Raw genomic sequence first — 24,787 nt, 5'->3', positions numbered from 1 at the left:
TGTTTTCTGGATTGGAAGATGTTAAATCTGAACTTTATATATTCCTCTATTGCATCAGGTTGGGGAGGCTTAGTTGAAAGCAAGAGAGAAGAGAGGAATGAGCTAGAGAGAATAGTACTAAAGTACCTAAACCCTTCATTCTTGTTTTCATGAGCACAAAGGCCCAGTTGCTTCTTTGCTCCTTTCCTACCTCCCTTTCCACACTTAATTTGATTTGATAATCCAATGAATTCTTCTTTTGCCTATACTAGTTTGATGGGTTTCAATTGCTTATCAAAGGCATTACCGGCAGCAGCATTACTGTAATTTCATATCTGCTAAATGAAATGTTTCACAAAAACCAGTTTTCTAATAAATAAAATTAATTCTGAAATACCAAATGAACTTTTTTTTTTTTAACTTCAAGAAGAATCAACTTACTATCTCGACTGAGAGACATCGTTGGTTGCAAAATTCCAGATCAAATTATCCCATAGCTGGACCTCATATCTAATATTACCATACCAATTTTGTGTGCTCATTTTTCCTATTATTTTAGGAAATAAATATGTGTTGTTATTTTTAATTATCAGGTAATATGTTTCCATTTAGAGCATGTTTCTTCAGAATCCAATTAAATTTGAGTAACTTACTCAACTGATTGTAAGAAAAAATATAGCTGTCAGTTATAAAGGATCAACATAGTATGGTGCTAGGTATTGCAAGACACAATCCTAAGTACATTCGGTATAATTTAATTTGTCTTGAGGGAACATCTTATCATGTTACAGAAGAACAAGGAAGAGGAAGAAGAGGAGGAGGAGGAGGAGGAGGAGAAACACATTATAGAAGTTGGCAAATTGTATGCAGAAAACAGTGTTATTTAAAATATATAAGCACATATATATGTACATATTAATAAATACACTAGTATTTTGGTCTTAAAGACTTTAGGAACACTCAGTATAATCTTTTGTATACTATAGGGCTTAATTTTTTCAAATATTTAGTATTTAAATTACAAATATCTTCTCATTTATATGCTGCAATATATGTGATGTTAAAGTCAGCTGTTAATTTCCTGTTTACTTGTGCTACATAGGTCTCCTTATATAGCCAGGTGATACATGAGGTTTTAATGATAGCTCCCTGATGTAACATGGAAAAATAGTGTATATCTAATATATTATTTATAAAATTTTAGTAACATTTAGAAAAGTTTTATAGTTTACAGGTTATGTGAAAATGAAATACAACATGATAAACCACTTTTCTCCCTCTAGTCCTCAGGGGCATCAGACAATATACTGAATTTGATATCCTGCTGAAGCTGTTTATAATGAGGACTTACTACTGCCTATCACTATTCATCTGGACCTATATGTCGCATATAGTTGACGCTATCCCACTACAAGAAAAAGCTAACAGTGATTTACCAAGCAAAAGGGTAGTGGATCTGACGAAAGATGATGGTAGAATATTACATCGCACCAAGCGTGGCTGGATGTGGAATCAGTTCTTCTTGTTGGAAGAGTACACAGGTACAGATACACAATATGTTGGCAAGGTAAGAAAAGCAATTAAAAAGTGGTAGCAATGTAGTCGGTTTTATAGCAACTTCCTGTGCTGATTGTTTCAAATAATGATTATTTCAAAGTATCTGACTAATTACGATGTGCAGAAGGCATAATATTGCAAATGTTTGTAGTAGGGTAGAATGGGGAATGTGATTTATTCAGGTAGCTAAGTGCAAGTCAGTATCCATAGTGAGCCTCAACATAAAACATCATCTGTGGACTTGATTCATTATTAATTGGCTACAAATGACTTAATTTTATGTGTGTGTATTTAGAAGATTTTAAAAACTTTCTTCGAAATTTAATTTAACATCATGTAAAATTATAACTTAGTGTGCTATGTGAGGCAAAAAAACACAAAAATATGTCAAAAATTGTATTGGTCTCTACTAATAAACAATTTATCTTAAGTTGAATAGTAAGCAGTGTATGAGAGTAAGTACAAATACTTCTATCTAGATGGTCTGTTTCTTAGTCTCAGTCGAACTGAACTACTTCCTGCCTGTAAGCCAGACCAAAGGACTCAAGGAGAAGGAGAATGAAAACAGAAGTAGAAAGAAGGCAGTACCTTTGGGATGAGCCGTCCTAGCAGCAGCAACAGGAGCTCATTAGCAGTCTGGAACAAATGGCAATAGAGAATATGTAACTCTCCCTTCTTATATTCAACTTTGGGAAAACAGATTCACAATCTTTGTCTTCCTGCTTTTTCTCTGTCTCAAATAGAGGACATGATCTTGCCAATGTCCAGTATTTTCTATTATCCATCTTCGCCTTACCAGTTTCATTCATACCATTCTGTATACAGGACAATTCCTTGTTCACTTCATTGTCCCACATACGTGCCTAATGCTTAGATACTTTCAAATTCTGAGAATAAAACAAAATAACAGTGATGAGTGCTAACACTAGCCCATAAATCATATATATTGTTTTATTGATTCTTTGCACATGATGCTAGAAGTGACTGTGATGGTCTGCGTATTTTTTGACTTATTGTCAACACAAGGCAGATAAGATAGAACAGGCCAAAAACAAAAATATAAAAAGTACCTGATATCACAAGGCCATGGCTATTGCTTTTAAGCCAGAAATACATTTATTCTGTGAAATTGCCAAAATCTTGATTTAATTTTTCATTTTGTGTGTGTGACAGTATTTTTTCAAACATAGCTTTTTATTGGAAGCCTATTATTTCCTCTTCTTTTGATACCTCTCTCCCCTGGTTCCATAGGTCATACTCATTTTGCCCCATAGAGTTCACTTGCTGATTCCTTTTTCCCTCTTATTTTCCCTCAGGTTAGTCATAGGGCATCCCCCTGCACCCCTCATTTAACATCACTTTCCACACTGTAGTTAATAACTAACATCAGGATATTTCAAGTTCAACTGACAAATGTTTGTGTCTAAGGACTTGAAATTGCCTTGTGATTCTTTTTCTAAGGCAGTGTATAAAGGACACATCTGGTTCATGAGGTCTCACATAGGGGGTTTTATCCTTGGAGATTCACAGATGCAGAAGAACAGCCACAAATAAAGAGAGATACTCAGTCACAAGGCGATCAAGGCTCTACTGCAGGCATTTACTTTTAGTTGTAAACAAAAATGCTTCTTTCTAAAAATTGAGTGTGCATTGATTAACAAACACCATTATTGCACTGACATTTTATTTTTTTTTTTTTTTAAGATTTTATTTATTTGTCAGAGAGAGAGAGGAGAGCGAGCGAGCACAGGCAGACAGAGTGGCAGGCAGAGGCAGAGGGAGAAGCAGGCTCCCCGATGAGCAAGGAGCCCGATGTGGGACTCGATCCCAGGACGCTGGGATCATGACCCGAGCCGAAGGCAGCTGCTTAACCAACTGAGCCACCCAGGCGTCCCTGCACTGACATTTTAAAATATACACTAAGCTTTGTATCTTTTTGTACCATCCTGCTTATTTTTAATTAGTTCAATAAGGTGTCAAAAATAGTTACTAAATGTGTGCATAGTTTTATTTAATTAGTCTTCATAAAATATTTTATCACTTGTCTTTGGAAAATGACCCTTTTTTAAAAAATCCATGGACAAGTTAAGGTGTCGGATTTCTGTGCCTATTTATCCTCGACAACCAGATTATGAACCAAAAGTGCAACACCATTATAATAATCAGAATTTTTGTCAAATGAAGATAGTCAAACCCAAACTGTGTCAACTATTTTCAAATTATACTTGGAAGAAACGTGTGTATGAAAGAGAGACTTCAACAAAATAAAACGCTTGCACTTCTTTTTGAAAAAAGAAAAAAAAGATTTCTCTGTTTTGTATCAGGGCCTTGTCTTAGATTTGCCATGCACCATACAGTTAGTTCAGATAAAAGTAGGCTTCCAAGGACTTCTAGGATTCATTAAGTTCTGAAGGGTCTATAAACTCTCCTAACCTGTTCTTCTAGTTTCTGACCTCATTATTCATTTGCATATGCAGAGACTAACTAGGTCTTTGCACCTCAACTTGGTCAAACATATGAATTCTCTGGAGGATTTAACTTTTTGAATGCCAAACAAATTGTTTTCTTTTTGACCACTTGTTCTGTTTCCCTCGTCTTCAAGGACCCACAGCATTGGCCACCTTCATGTGATATAAATACCTACCATATTTACCAGGCACCATGACTCAAAGAGAATATGTAGTTTGTAATGTAAAGAGATTTTCATATTTTTTCTTAGTTTTACAGAAGGTTGGCATTGCAGACAATGTTAAGGCCTCTTTTAATTTATAGGTGATATAAAATTGTATAAAGTTGGAAGGATATATAATCCTTGGATGTAAAATTTAGGGTTTGATTCTGAATTTAAAGGAAGGAGTTTTAAAACAAATAATAAAGTAGTAGCAGCAAAATTTAATAAAATATACTTGTGCGTGCACTGAAACATGAAATTTACAAGGGTCAGTCCTGATTATGCCATTCAGTAACTGTGCAGAACTTAGAAGTTAATTAAACTTTCCAAACCTCAAATTCTTGTTAGGTTAAATTGCCACTAAGATTTCTTTAACTCCAAAATTCTGATGTATTCTAGGATTATGGATGCAACTGCATCTGAGGGCAAGAAGAGCTAGTAAAAACTTAATCAAATTTGCATGTGGATAAATCCAAGGAGGTGAGATTGCATATGGCATGGTGTGCATGTGAAACACACATGCAAACACACAAACACACACACACACACAGACCAGCCTAATACAATGAAGTTAGATAACTACTGTAAAAGGCCCAGAATTCCATGCTGAGTTGTTTTTACATACAGCATGGAAAGTGAGTCCCGTTGAAAACTTTTGTACTTATTTTTAATGTATCACAAGTATGGAATGCTCAGTTTGCTTTGGTGTCAGGATGGACTGCAGAAGCAACAAAATGAGTAACGATGATATTTTTATAAGAAAAACTAGGGAATATTTCTCTATGTCATTTCAGACTTTTGCAATACAGGACAGAAAATTGAGGAATGTTGAAATTAAGAGTAATTTTTGTATGTTAACTATACTGGATTTAAAATTTAAAAAAAAATTACCAGTAACTTTTGTTTTCCACAATAATGCAATCTGAAGTTTGGTTGCTTGTTGTTGATGGAAGCTATCAGAGATTTATTAATTCTGTTTTTTGTAATGAGGGAACTCTTTGGTTCTTACTAAGAGGATTACAAAATTATGACAATTGCCATGTAGTTTCCTTGTGATTTGAATAGAGACATGTGGCTGAATTACTTAGCCATAAGAGTAACACTGCTCAAGAGAAGAATTTAAATAAATTTAATAAGAAGCATAGCAGAGGCTCCTACCATTCTGTTAGAGAAACTTCATATACATTTGATTTCTTACACATTAGATCTAAATCCCGAGAAATTGTCCTCAGGACAATCCTGAGTTGTCATGGATTAATAATTAACTGATCATATGCCTATTATGGAGAATTGATATTGGATATCTAGTTATAAAAGCACATTTATTATGCAGAGAGATACCAAACTTACAGGTATAATGTTTATCCCTTTTGAAGGAAAACATTAGCATTCATAAAATAATTTGAAATATCAGCTTAATTGACAATTACATTTCAATTCAAGGCATTAGCTTTGCTCAGAGCAATCAACATCATGCCATGGAACTGCCTATAACTAGGCACCATTTAAATACAATATATATTTTATAGAGTTAGCTCTAAATTTTTAATAGTGTTAATTCCAAAACTTTTACTGTTCCAGAGCTGAAAACATCAAGAGTGTAATTACAGAATCCCAGAATGGAAGAGGACTTTTAACATTTATCAAGATCTTGGTTACAACTGGGTACAACTGATTTAGGTGTTAACTAAAACAAAGGGAAACACAGGTACCAACAGGAGAACAGACAGGAGTCTGATTTCTAACAGACTGAGTGATGAAACTCTCTTTTGCACTTAGGGTTATTGACATATGCACTAAATATTGATATTTCTCCAAAGCATACATAAAATAATGTATTTGGACAGGCAGTGTTCTCTTAGGCTTTCAGAAAATGGCAGGTTGATGTGTACAGAAACAGAAATAAAGTCTCAAAGTTCCTGAAGGATATTTGATAAATTTTTATAGTATATTACAGTGTTTTTCAGAATCTAAATAAATTACAAAACTGTAGTTGGGCTGCAGTACATGTGGTAGCGGTTTCAGATTTATGGGCACATTGTATCCCAAAAATACTCTTTCTAGGTTAGTTGTTTAAAGCTAAAAACACATGAGAAAAATATTAAGCATTAAGTCTAGGTTTTCTGGACAGTCTACAAAGGCTTATTTCACACTGAGCTCTCTAAAAGTTTGCTTTTTGAATAGAGTGCTATCATTTAATTCTGACTGCCAATTTCCTCGCGGCTAGCACTCTATCACCACTTCACTGAGCCACTGCTTTAGCACACTAGCTGGACTTTTTAGTTGACTTCATTATTTTGTAATTCTTAAAAACACACGACACACTCTTTCTTTTCATGTTATGTGAGTCACCATACAGTACATCATTAGTTTTGATGTAGTGTCTCTTGCATGATGCCAATATCCAGGTCAACCTATCTATAGAAAAATAACCCAAATTCACTTAAGTAGAATCCCAAATACTGGATATCGTCCCTACAACTATGGCTTTAGCTCTGGGCAAAGGGAAATCTTTTCTCTTCCATATGCTTGACTTCTATTTTATCAGGGTCACAGACTTTTTTTCAGAGAGTATCTAAGCCCTTTTTCATAATTTCATCTCTTCTCCTTGCTTTCAGTCCTACCTCAAGTGAGTCCTCATACAAAATGCCCACTGTCATTCTCCCCAGCTAGAATTTCCCATCAAAATTAGACCACCTCTCAACTTATTCAAGGCATAATTTTAATTATTTTGGTCTAATATTTTACCATCTAGAATCTGTGAACTTTGGGCTCTGAATCTGTGTTGGATTTCATTTTTTCTTACCTGAAATGTTTGACTTAATGTATTTATTTACTCAAAATTAATATTCAGTTGCTCTCAGTATATCTCTATTGGCCATTAATTACTCTGGGTCCTGAGGTATTGACACTACAAAACACTAAAAGAGCAGAGAAAGTTTAAAAAAAAAAAAATCCCACTTTCCTGATACATGTTGTACCAAGGTCAATTTCTTTGCCATATTGCCGTTATACTTGGGGCTCCTAATTGCAACCCAAGATCCTCCCATTTTACTCTATGCCCTCAAACAGCACAAACTTGAGAATCCCTTTTACTTCAAAAAAATCTCTATGTCCTTAATACAGATAATTTTAAACAGGCATTAAGAATTAAAAGATAAGATCAAATAAATTCTGACTTTGATTAAAGAACTGTAACTACTTCTAGAAAAGTTTACATTTAAAATTTAGGTAAATTTTTTTCCTGGAATAAAGCAACTGTTAAATCATTCAAAAAATAGGGGAGGAGTCAAGATGGCGGAGAAGTAGCAGGCTGAGACTACTTCGGGTAGCGGGAGATCAGCTAAATAGCTTATCTAAAGATTGCAAACACCTACAAATCCAACGGGAGATTGAAGAGAAGAAGAACAGCAATTCTAGAAACAGAAAATCAACCACTTTCTGCAAGAAGATCAACGGGAAACCCAGCCAGGACCAAGTTCACCTACCGAGGAGAGCGGCAGAATTCCAGAGGAGAAGAAAGCAAAGCACGGAACTCATGGCTTTCTCCCCATGATTTTTTAGCCTTGCAGTTAATTTAATTTTTTTTTCTTTTTTTCTTTTTCAATTTTTTTTTCTTTTTCTCTTCTTCTGCTAAATTTTTTTAACTTTTACCGTTTCCTTTTTTAACGTTTTTTAAATAGTTTATCTAATATATATATATATTTTTTCCTCTTTTTATATTTTTTCTTTATCGGCTTTCTTTTTTTTAATAGTTTCTTTTTTTTTTTTTCTTTCTTTCTGAACCCCTTTTTATCCCCTTTCTCCCCCCTCACAATTCGGGATCTCTTCTGATTTGGCTAAAGCATATTTTCCTGGGGTTGTTGCCACCCTTTTAGTATTTTACTTGCTCCTTCATATACTCTTATCTGGACAAAATGACAAGGCGGAAAAATTCACAACAAAAAAAAGAACAAGAGGCAGTACCAAAGGCTAGGGACCTAATCAATACAGACATTGGTAATATGTCAGATATAGAGTTCAGAATGACGATTTTCAAGGTTCTAGCCGGGCTCGAAAAAGGCATGGAAGATATTAAAGCAACCCTCTCGGGAGATATAAAAGCCCTTTCTGGAGAAATAAAAGAACTAAAATCTAACCAAGTTGAAATCAAAAAAGCTATTAATGAGGTGCAATCAAAAATGGAGGCTCTCACTGCTAGGATAAATGAGGCAGAAGAAAGAATTAGCGATATAGAAGACCAAATGACAGAGAATAAAGAAGCTGAGCAAAAGAGGGACAAACAGCTACTGGACCACGAGGGGAGAATTCGAGAGATAAGTGACACCATAAGACGAAACAACATTAGAATCATTGGGATTCCAGAAGAAGAGGAAACAGAGAGGAGAGCAGAAGGTATATTGGAGAGAATTATTGGAGAGAATTTCCCCAATATGGCAAAGGGAACAAGCATCAAAATCCAGGAGGTTCAGAGAACCCCCCTCAAAATCAATAAGAATAGGTCCACACCCCGTCACCTAATAGTAAAATTTACAAGTCTTAGTGACAAGAAAAGATCCTGAAAGCAGCCCGGGAAAAGAAGTCTGTAACGTACAATGGTAAAAATATTAGATTGGCAGCAGACTTATCCACAGAGACCTGGCAGGCCAGAAAGAGCTGGCATGATATATTCAGAGTACTAAATGAGAAAAACATGCAGTCAAGAATACTATATCCAGCTAGGCTATCATTGAAAATAGAAGGAGAGATTAAAAGCTTCCAGGACAAACAAAAACTGAAAGAATTTGCAAATACCAAACCAGCTCTACAGTAAATATTGAAAGGGGTCCTCTAAGCAAAGAGAGACCCTAAAAGTAGTAGATCAGAAAGAAACAGAGACAATATACAATAACAGTCACCTTACAGGCAATACAATGGCACTAAATTCGTATCTCTCAATACTTACCCTGAATGTTAATGGGCTAAATGCCCCAATCAAAAGACACAGGGTATCAGAATGGATAAAAAAACAAAACCCATCTATATGTTGCCTACAAGAAACTCATCTTAAACCCGAAGACACCTCCAGGTTTAAAGTGAGGGGGTGGAAAAGAATTTACCATGCTAATGGACATCAGAAGAAAGCAGGAGTGGCAATCCTTATATCAGATCAATTAGATTTTAAGCCAAAGACTATAATAAGAGATGAGGAAGGACACTATATCATACTCAAAGGAACTGTCCAACAAAAAGATCTAACAATTTTAAATATCTATGCCCCTAACGTGGGAGCAGCCAACTATATAAACCAATTAATAACAAAATCAAAGAAACACATGGACAAGAATTCAATAATAGTAGGGGATTTTAACACTCCCCTCACTGAAATGGACAGATCATCCAAGCAAAAGATCAACAAGGAAATCAAGGCCTTAAATGACACACTGGACCAGATGGACATCACAGATATATTCAGAACATTTCATCCCAAAGCAACAGAATACACATTCTTCTCTAGTGCACATGGAACATTCTCCAGAATAGATCACATTCTTGGTCCTAAATCAAGTCTCAACCGGTATCAAAAGATTGGGATCATTCCCTGCATATTTTCAGACCACAATGCTCTGAAGCTAGAACTCAAACACAAGAGGAAATTTGGAAAGAACCCAAATACATGGAGACTAAACAGCATCCTTCTAAAGAATGAATGGGTCAACCAGGAAATTAAAGAAGAATTGAAAAAATTTATGGAAACAAATGATAATGAAAACACAACGGATCAGAATCTGTGGGACACAACAAAGGCAGTCCTGAGAGGAAAATATATAGCGGTACAAGCCTTTCTCAAGAAACAAGAAAGGGCTCAGGTACACAACCTAACCCTACACCTCAAGGAGCTGGAGAAAGAACAAGAAAGAAACCCTAAACCCAGCAGGAGAAGAGAAATCATAAAGATTAGAGCAGAAATCAATGAAATAGAAACCAAAAAAACAATAGAACAAATCAACAAAACTAGGAGCTGGTTCTTTGAAAGAATTAATAAGATTGATAAACCCCTGGCCAGACTTATCAAAAAGAAAAGAGAAAGGACCCAAATAAATAAAATCATGAATGAAAGAGGAGAGATCACAACGAACACCAAAGAAATACAGACAATTATAAGAACATACTATGAGCAACTCTACGCCAAAAAATTTGACAATCTGGAAGAAATGGATGCATTCCTAGAGACATATAAACTACCACAACTGAACCAGGAAGAAATAGAAAGCCTCAACAGACCCATAACCAGTAAGGAGATTGAAACAGTCATCAAAAATCTCCAAACTAACAAAAGCCCAGGGCCAGACGGCTTCCCGGGGGAATTCTAACAAACATTAAAGAAGAACTAATTCCTATTCTCCTGAAACTGTTCCAAAAAATAGCAATAGAAGGAAAACTTCCAAACTCATTTTATGAGGCCAGCATCACCTTGATCCCAAAACCAGACAAGGATCCCAACAAAAAAGAGAACTACAGACCAATATCCTTGATGAACACAGATGCAAAAATTCTCGCCAAAATACTAGCCAATAGGATTCAACAGTACATTAAGAGGATTATTCACCACGACCAAGTGGGATTTATTCCAGGGCTGCAAGGTTGGTTCAACATCCGCAAATCAATCAATGTGATACAACACATTAATGAAAGAAAGAACAAGAAGCATATGATACTCTCCATAGATGCTGAAAAAGCATTTGACAAAGTAAAGCATCCCTTCCTGATCAAAACTCTTCAAAGTGTAGGGATAGACGGCACATACCTCATTATTATCAAAGCCATCTATGAAAAACCCACCGCAAATATCATTCTCAATGGAGAAAAACTGAAAGCTTTTCCGCTAAGGTCAGGAACACGGCAGGGATGTCCGTTATCACCACTGCTATTTAACATAGTACTAGAAGTCCTAGCCTCAGCAATCAGACAACAAAAGGAAATTAAAGGCATCCAAATCGGCAAAGAAGAAGTCAAACTATCACTCTTTGCAGACGATATGATACTCTATGTGGAAAACCCAAAAGACTCCACTCCAAAACTGCTAGAACTTGTACAGGAATTCAGTAAAGTGTCAGGATATAAAATCAGTGCACAGAAATCAGTTGCATTTCTCTACACCAACAACAAGACAGAAGAAAGAGAAATTAAGGAGTCCATCCCATTTACAATTGCACCCAAAACTATAAGATACCTAGGAATAAACCTAACCAAAGAGACTAAGAATCTATACTCAGAAAACTATAAAGTACTCATGAAAGAAATTGAGGAAGACACAAAGAAATGGAAAAATGTTCCATGCTCCTGGATTGGAAGAATAAATATTGTGAAAATGTCTATGCTACCTAAAGCAATCTACACATTTAATGCAATTCCTATCAAAGTACCATCCACTTTTTTCAAAGAAATGGAACAAATAATCCTAAAATTTATATGGAACCAGAAAAGACCTCGAATAGCCAAAGGAATATTGAAAAAGAAAGCCAAAGTTGGTGGCATCACAATTCCGGACTTCAAGCTCTATTACAAAGCTGTCATCATCAAGACAGCATGGTACTGGCACAAAAACAGACACATAGATCAATGGAACAGAATAGAGAGCCCAGAAATGGACCCTCAAGTCTATGGTCAACTAATCTTCGACAAAGCAGGAAAGAATGTCCAATGGAAAAAAGACAGCCTCTTCAATAAATGGTGTTGGGAAAATTGGACAGCCACATGCAGAAAAATGAAATTGGATCATTTCCTTACACCACACACGAAAATAGACTCAAAATGGATGAAGGATCTCAACGTGAGAAAGGAATCCATCAAAATCCTCGAGGAGAACACAGGCAGCAACCTCTTCGACCTCAGCCGCAGCAACATCTTCCTAGGAACATCACCAAAGGCAAGGGAAGCAAGGGCAAAAATGAACTTTTGGGATTTTATCAAGATCAAAAGCTTTTGCACAGCAAAGGAAACAGTGAACAAAACCAAAAGACAACTGACAGAATGGGAGAAGATATTTGCAAATGACATATCAGATAAAGGGCTAGTGTCCAAAATCTATAAAGAACTTAGCAAACTCAACACCCAAAGAACAAATAATCCAATCAAGAAATGGGCAGAAGACATGAACAGACATTTCTGCAAAGAAGACATCCAGATGGCCAACAGACACATGAAAAAGTGCTCCATATCACTCGGCATCAGGGAAATACAAATCAAAACCACCATGAGATATCACCTCACACCAGTCAGAATGGCTAAAATTAACAAGTCAGGAAATGACAGATGCTGGCGAGGATGCGGAGAAAGGGGAACCCTCCTACACTGTTGGTGGGAATGCAAGCTGGTGCAACCACTCTGGAAAACAGCATGGAGGTTCCTCAAAATGTTGAAAATAGAACTACCCTATGACCCTGCAATTGCACTGCTGGGTATTTACCCTAAAGATACAAACGTAGTGATCCGAAGGGGCATGTGCACCCGAATGTTTATAGCAGCAATGTCTACCATAGCCAAACTATGGAAAGAACCTAGATGTCCATCAACAGACGAATGGATAAAGAAGATGTGGTATATATACACAATGGAATACTATGCAGCCATCAAAAGAAATGAAATCTTGCCATTTGCGACGACGTGAATGGAACTAGAGGGTATCATGCTTAGCAAAATAAGTCAATCGGAGAAAGACAACTATCATATGATCTCCCTGATATGAGGGAGAGGAGATGCAACATGGGGGGTCGAGGGGGTAGGAGAAGAGTAAATGAAACAAGATGGGATTGGGAGGGAGACAAACCATAAGTGACTCTTAATCTCACAAAACAAACTGAGGGTTGATGGGGGGAGGGGGTTCGGAGAGGGGGTGGGGTTATGGATATTGGGGAGGGTATGTGCTATGGTGAGTGTTGTGAAGTGTGTAAACCTGGCGATTCGCAGACCTGTACCCCTGGGGATAAAAATATATGTTTATAAAGCTGTAAAAAAAAAAAAAAAAAAAAAAAGAAAGTATGAATACCCAAGTTTTGTAGCAACATGGACGGGACTGGAAGAGATTATGCTGAGTGAAATAAGTCAAGCAGAGAGAGTCAATTATCATATGGTTTCACTTATTTGTGGAGCATAACAAATAGCATGGAGGACAAGGGGAGATGGAGAGGAGAAGGGAGTTGAGGGAAATTGGAAGGGGAGGTGAACCATGAGAGACTATGGACTCTGAAAAACGATCTGAGAATTTTGAAGGGGTGGGGGGTGGGAGGTTGGGGGCACCAGGTGGTGGGTATTGTAGAGGGCACGGATTGCATGGAGCACTGGGTGTGGTGCAAAAATAATGAATACTGTTTTGCTGAAAAAATAAAAATTAAAAAAAAAATCATTCAAAAAATATTAGAGTATGGCAGAAAATATTTATTAGTAAGATCATCAAATATATGTGTGATTTTTTTCCCTGATACTTTTTCAATGCTTTTGAACTATTTCTAATATTTCAACATTCTCTTCCTCTACTTCAATACTTGTAGAAGATCACATCCACCCTTGTATATCCATCAGTGTTTCCAAAAAAAAAAATAAAATAAAATAAGTAAAAGAAAGAAACTTAAAAAGAAGTAATAGCATCTCCAGGATGGCCTAGAGGGAGGATTGTGAAAAAATATTTAAGCACAAACATCATCTATTATTATTATTATTATTATACAAGTAATTTGTGCTCCTTACAATGAACTAGGTCCATAAAACAAAAAAATTAATGTAAAACATATCAAAGATTAACTATAATCACACTATGAAGATAAGATTAAAATGATTACATTTTTATGTCTATTTTCTTTTACATATATTAAGACTATAGATTTTACATTACTTCTATATATTTTACTTTGTCTTTCTCAGTTAAATCTGTGTTTCTTCACATTGTTAAAATTTCAATGTTAGGCATATGTCATCATATATATAGTTTCTGATTAAAATAATTTTATATCTTTTCTGAAATTTCTATATAGAATAGTTTTACACACACACACACCCTTTGGTGACGATAATTTGGTAACTGATAATTTTTAGTGTATTTTAAATTATGCTTACTAGATGCCTTTGTTAACTGGAAGTGGAATTCCAAGAGTCAAAGATATCATTTTAAAGCTCTGGGTATGCACTAGTCAACCGTATTTCAGAAAATTGATAACACTTATCTTCCAAAATATGCCAAATGGGACATTATTAGTAAGCTGGATATTTATTTGTAAAGTTGTGACTATATTAATATGGATTTTAGACCTATGTATTATTATTCAATTAGTTTTAAAAACTGACCACCTACAATGTGGGACACCAAGGTGGAGTCCTAAAAATAAGAGTAAATAAAATAAACCTGTCTGCATCTTAGAAATAGATATAAGTAAGTTATTGTAGATTTAATAATCTCTATAAAAAACAAAATGCTGTTATCACTGGCCTGCTGGAGAAAGACTGACAGAAATCTCAGTTTAGATGAAGGATGATCCTTTTTTCCTTAATCAATAGACTGAATTCCTAATACCTAAGTTCTACTTAGCCTAATTTAGCATTAAGATCACTCTCCAAATTAAAAATGGATGCATGTTGGTTTATTTGTTAATTTAAGACTATCATATTTCCCTATTCCCATGAACACAGACTTTTTGTTTTTACCAGATTTTCATAAAATAACCAAACTTTGCTTGTGCAAACATTTTGTAATTTGTCCACAGTAAATTCTAATAACTCGTATTAATAGTCTTATAGCTATGGTGGTATTATTCATGGAAAAGGACTTAGGACAAAATTCTAAAAGATGTTAAGGCTTCTTTTTTTTTTTAAGATTTTATTTATTTATTTGACAGAGAGAGCAAGAGCACAAGCAGGGGGAGCAGCAGGCAGAGGGAGAGGGAGAAGCAGGCTCCCTTCTGAATAAGGAGCCCAATGTGGGGTTCTATTCCAGGACCCTGGGATCTTGACCTGAGCCAAAGGCAGACTTTAAACTGACTGAGGTGGTTAGGTTTCCCATGATCAGGCCTCTTTCCACTGATTTCATACTGTAATCGAGGTTATTCTAGATATGTTATTGAATATGCACTTAGTGGAATTCCCTCAGTAAATATCCTATTTCAGAACTATCTTTTTTTAGGGATATGATTACAAAAAATCATCATACTCAGACCTTTACATGAACAGAGACACAAAAATGAGTTCACAATCAAAGAATAAGTGACTTGGTAAATCTAAGGGGAAAGAGGCCTTTTTTTTTTTTCCCCCTAAAAATGGAAAGGGATATATTTGTAGGTGGCAATTTTGTGGAAGTTTTAGCTTCTTCAATGGTTTCTATAACAATAGCTTTTCTTGAAAAATTAAAAGATTCTTCCACAGTTTATGGTCTATTGATCTTCCTCTATAAATACAGTAAGATCTATTGCTATTATGTGTTAATGGTTTTAGAAAAAAATGGACTTAAAAAACTATTTTGCGGGACGCCTGGGTGGCTCAGTGGGTTGAGCCGCTGCCTTCGGCTCGGGTCATGATCCCAGAGTCCTGGGATCGAGTCCCACGTCGGGCTCCTTGCTCAGCAGGGAGCCTGCTTCTCCCTCTGCCTCTGCCTGCCACTCTATCTGCTTGTGCTCACTCTCGCGATCTCTCTCTCTCTCTGACAAATAAATAAATAAAATCTTAAAAAAAAAAAACTATTTTGCTAAATTTGTCTTACATACTTAAAAAAGAATGTATATTGCACACTTACTGGGTATAGTATTTTGCAATCTTATGTAAACTTGATGGTATTATTCAGTTCTCTATGGTTATAAGTTTTGTGTCACCTTATTCCAATACTTACTGTGACAATTCCTCTCTTTACCTCTGTCAAGTTTTCTTTATTTTTTTACGCCATTATTAGATGCATGGCCAACTATCTTTTATGTTTCTGATTAATGGATGCTTTGTTGTTATGAAATATCACTTTTTATCTTTCATAATACTACTTGCTTGAAGTTTACTTTGCCTGATACAAAGTTAGCCACACCAATCATTTGTGATTATGTTTGTACAGTTTGTAATTTACATCCTTTTGCTTTCAGCCTTTTTGTACAATTCTATTTAAAACACAGCTCTTGTAAACATCTTAGAGGTGATTTGTTTGTTTTTGCTTTCCTACCATGTTTTGGGTCAATTGAGGTTTTTATTTAAATATCTGAATTTGTTCTTTACAATTCATCCTCTACCTATTATAATATAAATCTAATAAATATATATTTTAGTATGCAATGCAATAATCTTAGAACAATATAATTTTATTCTCTCTGTCAGTCTTTATATTTCTCATATATTTTCCATCTGTGTATGTTATAAACTGTACCATATGTTGCTAATTTTCATTATTTAAGCATTTCATTATTTACTAAAAACCTAAAAAGAAAATATAATTTTGTATTATATTATATTTTACTTATGTAATTACCATTTCCAGTCAGTGCTTTCTACTCTTTCATATTGATTTGGATTTCTGCATGCTGTCATTTCCTTTCAACCTGAAGACTTCCTTTAGCATAATTTGTAGTTTGGATCTGATGGAAATAAATTTTCGCAGCTTTTTTTTTTTAATCTGAAAATATAATTATTTCATTTCTAATTTTGAAAAATATTTTAAGTGGCTATAGGACTATAGATTGATCTATAACTGCTTGTTTGTTTGTTTTTTCTCTTAGCACTTAAAATTTTTGCTATATTGCATTGTGGATTTTATTAGTTTTAGTAGGAAGTCAGTCATTATTCTTATCATTGTTGTCCTACATGTCATGTGTATATGTCTCTGGTTCCTCTTAAGGTTCTGTCTATGTCTTTTGCTCTCTGACAGTCTGTTTCAACATAGGTTGTGCTTTGATACCTGGCTATGTTTTTGTTCTGTTTTTTTTCAAGATTTTATTTACTTATTTACTTATTTATTTAGATAGCACATGTTGGGGGGAGGGGCAGGGGGAGAGAACTAATCTCCATGCTGATGCAAACCAGATGCATGGCTTAGTCTCACAACCCTGAGATTATGACCTGAGTTGACACCAAGAGTCAGATGCTTAACCAACTGAGCCACCCAGTTACGCCTATATGTGTTTTGCTTAACCTCCTTGGGATTCACTGGCCTTTTTAGATCAGTGGGTCTTTTTTCATTAAATCTTTAAATTGTATGCTCATTTTTATGGTCTGCTAGATATGTATATATGTATATATATATATATATTTTTTTTAATTTTGCAGAGGGAGAACTCCAAATACAAGTATATTAGGGTGTTCCACATTTTCTTCTACATCACTGAGACTATCTTATATTTTTTTCAGTATAGTTCTATATCTGTGCTTTAATTTGGTTAACTAATTTTTAGTGTCATCAAATTTATTGTTTCTTTTCTGTGTCTAATCTACTGTTACAGGTTTTTATTACAGAAGATATAATTTCCAGTTCTAGGTTTCCTTTTCCGTTTGATTTTTAATATAATTTATGAAATCCCTTACTTAATCATTATTTTAGTGTACCCTATAAATTCTTTAGTATACTTATGATAGTTATTTTTAAAATCTTTGTTAAGTTTAACATCTGAGTTACTTTTACCTATTTCTATTGATTATTCTCTTGCTATATTTTTCTGCTCTTCAAATCTATATAAAATTTAGATTACATACTGAGTATTATGGTTAACACATTGTGGAGATTCTGGATTTTGTTTTCTTCCTCTGAAGATTGTTGAGTTTTGTCCGAGCAGGAAGTGAAATTGTGGGATTCTACTTTGATTCTATGTAGGCTTTTAGAATTTTCATGGCAGACTATTTTGTTTATTCCCTTTATCCTGTGGTGTAACCCTGTATCCTAGTACATCACCCAAGCTTCTAAGTTACCACTTTTCTGCTGTTTTATTGGATATCTCAAAGTGTTCACCAAACATATTTACCTACAAGGAGCATTAATCTTAAAATCTTCATTCCTAGTACTTGGTATGGCTAAAATCTCTGCTTAATTTTTAACTTTCAGACTGTTCCTCTTCTCTGGATTCCTTGGAGTCTTAGTCTATAGATGGCCAGTTTAGAAGTCACCTACATGTTACATGTAGCATGTGTTCAAGGTTTAGGGTTTTCTCCTCTGTGGCTTTCTACTCCTGAATATCTTCCCAATTTTTAGCCATTATGGCATCCCTGAATCCTGACCTCTGATTCCTTAATTTGTAAAGACTGCTGCTTTCTGATTGAATTCTGTCTTCTGCATGACACATGAAAAGCGGGATACTTGCAAGGAAAAGGGGATTAATATGTAAATCACTTTAACCCCTATTTGCTAGTAATCCTCCCAGTTTGTGTTCCTGGTTTTTATCTACTGACTTTATAAAGTCTTAAAAAAAAAAACCAAAACGTAGTTTGTAAGGAGTTAATTATTTCCACAATAAGATTGTTGTTCCCAGACGAGCTATTTTCTGTGATTGGAATCAGAACTCCTACATATTTTTTTCCTTATTAAAACTTGTGTTTCCTATAAATAAATGTCTTATGATTGAATGCGTGTATAAAATGAAGTCCTCTAAGACCGAATCAACAAAGCAAATATGGTTTAGAGCATATTGGCTAAAAATTATTTCATTCCATTTTCTTTTTCTTTTTTTAAAGATTTTATTTATTTGACAGAATAAAAAAATTATTTATTTTTTTAAAGATTTATTTATTTGACAGAGAGAGAGAGATCATAAGTAGACAGAGAGGCCGGCCAAGAGAGAGGGGGAAGCAGGCTTCCTGCTAAGCAGAGAGCCCGATGCCGGGCTTGATCACAGGACCCTGAGAACATGACCTGAGCCGAAGGCAGCTTAACCCACTGAGCCACTCAGGTGCCCCTCCATTTTCTTTTCTTGAGTAATTTTTCTTTTACACAGCATAGGAGGAACTAAAGAAGGACCTGAGCATTCTTATAAAGTACTCTAAGAATACCACATAACAATTTTTAAGTTCCTGCCTTAAATGATTTTCAGATTTTTTTTTTTTTTAAAGATTTTATTTATTTATTTGTCATAGAGAGAGAAGCGAGAGTGCGCACAGACAGACAGAGTGGCAGGCAGAGGCAGAGGGAGAAGCAGGCTCGCTGCCAAGCAAGGAGCCTGATGTGGGACTCGATCCCAGGACGCTGGGATCATGACCTGAGCCGAAGGCAGCTGCTCAACCAACTGAGCCACCCAGGCATCCCTTTTTTCAGATTTTTAATTAAAATAGTATTGTCAATATGTTAAGACGGGTGGTTGAAGGAAGCAAACTGTTTGAGGAGAATATTAAATCTTAGCATATGGTATTCCTAACACTATATGGGGATAGTGACTAGGCAGAGTATGTATTTGGATGTAACTCTTCTTTGTATTCACCACTTTTCCTGGGTTTGTTGTTTAATTCATCTTCAACCATTGTTGAAATTCAGCCAGTATACTTATAAGTTAAAGGATAATAAACTTTTAGGGAAAAAAATGTCAGAAGCAACTCTACTTCAATCAATAACTACTTTCCACTAATTATGTTGATGTATGTTGTGAAAACACATTTTTTTTACGTTCTTACTTGCTTAGAAAATCACTTTTTGTAGTCACTGTAGTATATTTCAGATTAATAAAAATCAATAAAAGTGAAATATTAAATATCTTTAAAGTTGTAAAATACTAGGTTATTTGCTGTGCAAAAGGTTTTTACAAATCTCTGAAAAAAAAAAAAGCTTCATTGACTTTTCTATGCTTACCCCAATAAAGCATGTTAAACTTTCTTTTAAAAAAGTCTTCATTTCAAGTGAGTGAAGTCATTTTTTTATGTGTACATGAAAAAAATAAAAGTGTCTTGGTCAAATGACAGACTAGTATTTGTTTACATACATTAAGAAGCCAGTTTTCTAATATACAGTGAAACAACATGGACTCTATACTCCATTTGTCCCAAGTTTATCATGAAATATACTGATTTTTAAAATAAATTTTAAATTCTTGTTTTTCTTTTTTTTTTCTTTTTTTTTTTAAGATTTTATTTATTTATTTGACAGAGAGAAATCACAAGTAGGCAGAGAGGCAGGCAGAGAGAGAGGAGGAAGCAGGCTCCCTGCTGAGCAGAAAGCCCGATGTGGGGCTTGAACCCAGGACCTGGGATCATGACCTGAGCCGAAGGCAGCGGCTTAACCCACTGAGCCACCCAGGCGCCCCTAAATTTTAAATTCTAACTTACAATGACCTAAATATGTTTTTCACACAAATAAATATACATGTTTTACTTCAAAATTAATGTAAACAAAGGAATGGTGAAATTCTATTGTAAAATGGGTATTAGGGAAATCATTAAAAGGAATATAATGAAATATCATAAATACAAAGTTATGTCAATATTTCCCATAAATTTATTATAAGAGCAGCTCTGAAGTTAAGGCAGGAAATTTCAGTATCTGTCCTCAAATTACATAGATTGGGGATACTAGAAAATTTTCATTTTTTTTTCTTCCTACTCATGTTGGTCTAATATTAGCAAAGCACAACTTGTGTTGCTGGTGATAAATTGGAAGATCAAACTGAAAGTTAGAATCTTTGACCATCCTCAGCCTGGGGAAGAAAGACAGAGATGAGAATGGTAGATATGCTCTTAGGCACTGCCTAGCTTTTATCTCCAAGAAGTACTTTGTCTGGTCAGTGTTTATGCGAAGAAGACATAAAAAATGCTATAGTCAAAATTGGTTTTTTTTTTGTTTGTTTGTTTTTGTATAGTTCCAATAGTTTATTTTTGCTTTTGTTTCCCCTGCCTGAAGAAAAATATCTATAAATATGTTGCTAAGGCTGATGGTCAAGTGATTGCTGCCTGGTTTTATATTAGGAGACTTATGTTTTCAGGCCCCACATTTAGGTCTTTAATCCATTTCGGGTTTATTTTTGTGTGTGGTACAGAAAATGCTGTTTCATTATTTTGCATGTAGCTGTCCAGTTTTTCCAACACTATCTATTGAAAAGACTGTCTTTTTTCCATTGTATGTTCTTGCCTCCTTTGGTGTAGAATAAGTGACTGGTTAAGCATGGATTTATTTCTGGGCTCTCTATCCTGTTCTGTTGATCCATGTGTCTGTTTTTACGCCAGTACCATACTCTTCTGATTACTATAGCATTTTAGCATGTCTTGAAATGTGGGATTGTGATACCTCCAGCTTTGTCCTTCTTTCTCAAGATTGTTTTGGCTACTTAAGGTCTTTGGTGGTTCCATACAATTTTAGGATTACTTATTCTAGTTCTGTGAAAAGTGCTATTGGTATCTTAACAGGGATTGCTTTGAATCTGTAGATTGCTTTGGGTAGTATGGACATTTTAATAACATTAGTTCTTCCAATCCATGAGCATCATGTATCTTCTCATTTAGTTGTGTCATCTTGAATTTCTTTCATCGGTGTCTTAGTTTTCAGAGTATAGGTTTTTCACCCCCTTTACTAAATTTATTCTTAGGTATTTTATTCTTTTTGGTGCAATTGTAAATGGGATCATTTTCTTAATTTCTCTCTCTGCTACTTTGTTATTAGTGTACAGAAGTGCAACAGATTTCTGTATAATAATTTCATGTTCTGCAATCTTAATGAATTCATTTATTCTAAAACTATCCACTGATGGAATGAATGGATAAAGAAGATGATGTCTATATATAAAATGGAATATTATTCATCCATAAAAAGAGTGAAATCTTGCCATTTGCAATAACATGGGTAGACCTGAATGGTATTATGCCAAGTGAAATAGGAAGAGAAAAGCAAATACCATATGACTTCACTTACATATGATATCTAAACAACAGAACGAACAAACAGGAGGCTCTTAAATACAGAGGAGAAGTACAAGGAATGGGCAAAATGTTGAAGGGGATCAAGAGGTATAGTTTTCTGGTTATAAAATAAATAACTCATGGAGATAAAAAGTACAGCATAATTGATAACATAATAATGTTGTATAGTGACTGATGATAACACTTACCACAGCGAGTATTGAGTAATATACGGAATTGTCAGATCACCATGTTGTACACCTGAAATTAATATGACATTGTATGTTAACTATACTTCAATAATATTTTTTAATGTACTAAAACTGTGTGACGTGCAGAGAGCCATTAAGTTGAAGACAATAGTACTAGAGTGGTTGATTATGACAACCAATAACATTTAGAATTAATTTTGTAGAGATTATTTTTTGACCATTTATTAGCTTTAGAGAAATTGAAAGAAAGTTGGTGGGACATAAACACACATTTAAAAATAACTCTTAGAGATGCCAGGAAATTTGTGCTACATATCCGTTCCCCAGATTTTGCCTGCTAATTTTATTCTCTTTGCCTTGGATCACTCAGCCATTATTACTGTGTCCTTTGCTACTCTCTTTAAGTTCTAAGTCAAAGGCAGTAATACAAAATGTTAAGATTTAGAGTGAGAGTGCAAAAACTGTAGCTAGAAAATTGTGAATAATTAGAGTTGATCAATAATAAAACAGTCTCCTTTCTGAAGTAATAAAACTCCTTCTTTCAAAGTATTCAGAGAGGATAAATGTACATTGATAGTGAAGCATTTATAAATGATGAAAAAAAGTAAAGAAGAAAATGTAACTCCCAAATTCACTGATAACCATGGTTACGATGAGATAAATTCCTCTGGCATTATTTTTTGTCCCAAAATTTGTATATAGTAAGTATCTGCAAAGTACAAATAGTGTTCTCCCTGTGTACCTAAGATTAAAGTGAGCATATTTTGATGCCCTAAAATGATTTTCTAGAAATAGTTTATAATTGCTATATGATACTGTTTCAAATGGAAAAGAACATTATGAAGAACCCCGTTAGAAATTTAAAAAAAAAAAAAAGACTGTCATAAATAATTCTGGAATAACAGATAAGGATTTCAATGAATGGATGTAAGTTTGTATGGGTATGTGTTGCCAACTTGGTTTGATTAAGATGTACATGTACAAACTAATGTATGCGCATCTTAATTGCACAGCTCAAGGAGGTTTTATTCACCTATTTGCCATTTCTATTTAGTTACGTTAATATAACCAATATCACAATATAAACAATGTTTGACATCCAAGAAGAAACCCTCTCATTTAGCCCTTTCTAATCAATGCCCTCCCAGAGGTTACCACTTTGCTGACCCCAATCCGTATTGATAAGTTTGCAAGTAGTTGAGTTTTATATACCTGGGATTACACAGTGTATCTGACTTCTATATTTCAGCTTTATGCAGGACAAATTCATTCATGACATTATATGTAGGATTAATTGTTGATAATTATACAGTATTCCATTGTTTAAATATGACACAATTTATTCTATTGACAAATAACTGATATGCTTCTAACTGTACATGATTATATACAAAAAGTGTGATAAAGATTCTTGCACATTTTTATTGTTACATGTGGATTCATTTCCTCTGGATATATTTGAAGAGTGGGATTGCTGAACCACAGAGTGGGTATAGATTTATCTTTAGTAGATGCTCATAAAGTGTTTTCAAAGAGATTGTACCAAGTTACATTTCCTCCAGGAATCTGTGAATGTTCTATTTATTCCATATATTTACTAATGTTTCTATTATTAACTTTGCCTTGACACTTTATAAAGGTTTTTATATATACTAACCATTTTTCGAGAGATACTGAAATTATTTTCTCCTAATTTCAGCTTACTTCTTCATTACCATCATAGTGTCTTTTAATGAAGAAGGCTTCTTATTTTTATTTTTATTTTATTTTATTTTTTTTTTAAGATTTTATTTATTTATTTGACAGAGAGAAATCACAAGTAGGCAGAGAGGCAGGCAGAGAGAGAGGAGGAAGCAGGCTCCCTGCTGAGCAGAAAGCCCGATGTGGGGCTCGAACCCAGGACCTGGGATCATGACCTGAACCGAAGGCAGCGGCTTAACCCACTGAGCCACCCAGGCGCCCCGAGGCTTCTTATTTTTGTTTCTATATATCAACATCTTCCTTTGAGTTTATTAATTTTGGTGTCCTATTGAAGAGACATTTGCCCATCATTAAGATAGTATCTTTTGATTTTTTTTCTGGAAGCTTCATTGTTTTATCTACCATGTTTAGGTCTTACAAGCCAATTTAAATTCACTTATGGACTAGATGTAAAGTAGAGATCAAAGAGTGCATACAGACCTAGATTTGCTCTAGCATTTCTTTTTTGTAAAGACTACTCTGTATCTAATTCTAATTGTAACTTTATGTGTAATTCATGTAGCTGTTTATGTGTGCATGTGTTTGTTGAACTTTTCATTTATCCTTATGTTAATACCAGGTTGTGTTAATTCTCAAAGCATTATTGTTTTATTTTTTAATCTAGTCATATAAGTCCCTCAACCATGTTCTTCTTCTTCAAGATCACTGCGGCTTCTGAGGTCCTTTGCATTTTCATAAATTTTTAAAATTAGCTTGTCAGTTTCCGCTAGTCTCGGGAACAGTTTCTGATTTAAGAGACTAAAATGACAAACCTGTTTTAGGAAATGTGTGACCCTGGACTGAATGCTGAATTTTGGTAGCATAT

At 34.7% G+C, this 24,787-nt stretch overlaps 1 protein-coding gene across 1 annotated transcript in view; it reads left to right on the top strand.

Annotated features, from left to right (window-relative positions):
- CDH9 (cadherin 9) overlaps nt 1-24,787 on the top strand; it is a 140,516-nt gene that overhangs the window by 45,067 nt on the left and 70,662 nt on the right. The window contains exon 2 of the mRNA XM_047730051.1: nt 1,263-1,546. Coding sequence (XP_047586007.1) covers nt 1,319-1,546 — 228 coding nt within the window. The 5' untranslated portion in view covers nt 1,263-1,318. The remainder of the gene's footprint in view (nt 1-1,262; nt 1,547-24,787) is intronic.

The sequence above is a fragment of the Lutra lutra genome, chromosome 5, assembly GCF_902655055.1.
Source record: "Lutra lutra chromosome 5, mLutLut1.2, whole genome shotgun sequence".
In the NCBI taxonomy this organism is placed as follows: domain Eukaryota; kingdom Metazoa; phylum Chordata; class Mammalia; order Carnivora; family Mustelidae; genus Lutra; species Lutra lutra.
This window is presented reverse-complemented; position numbering and strand designations above follow the sequence as displayed.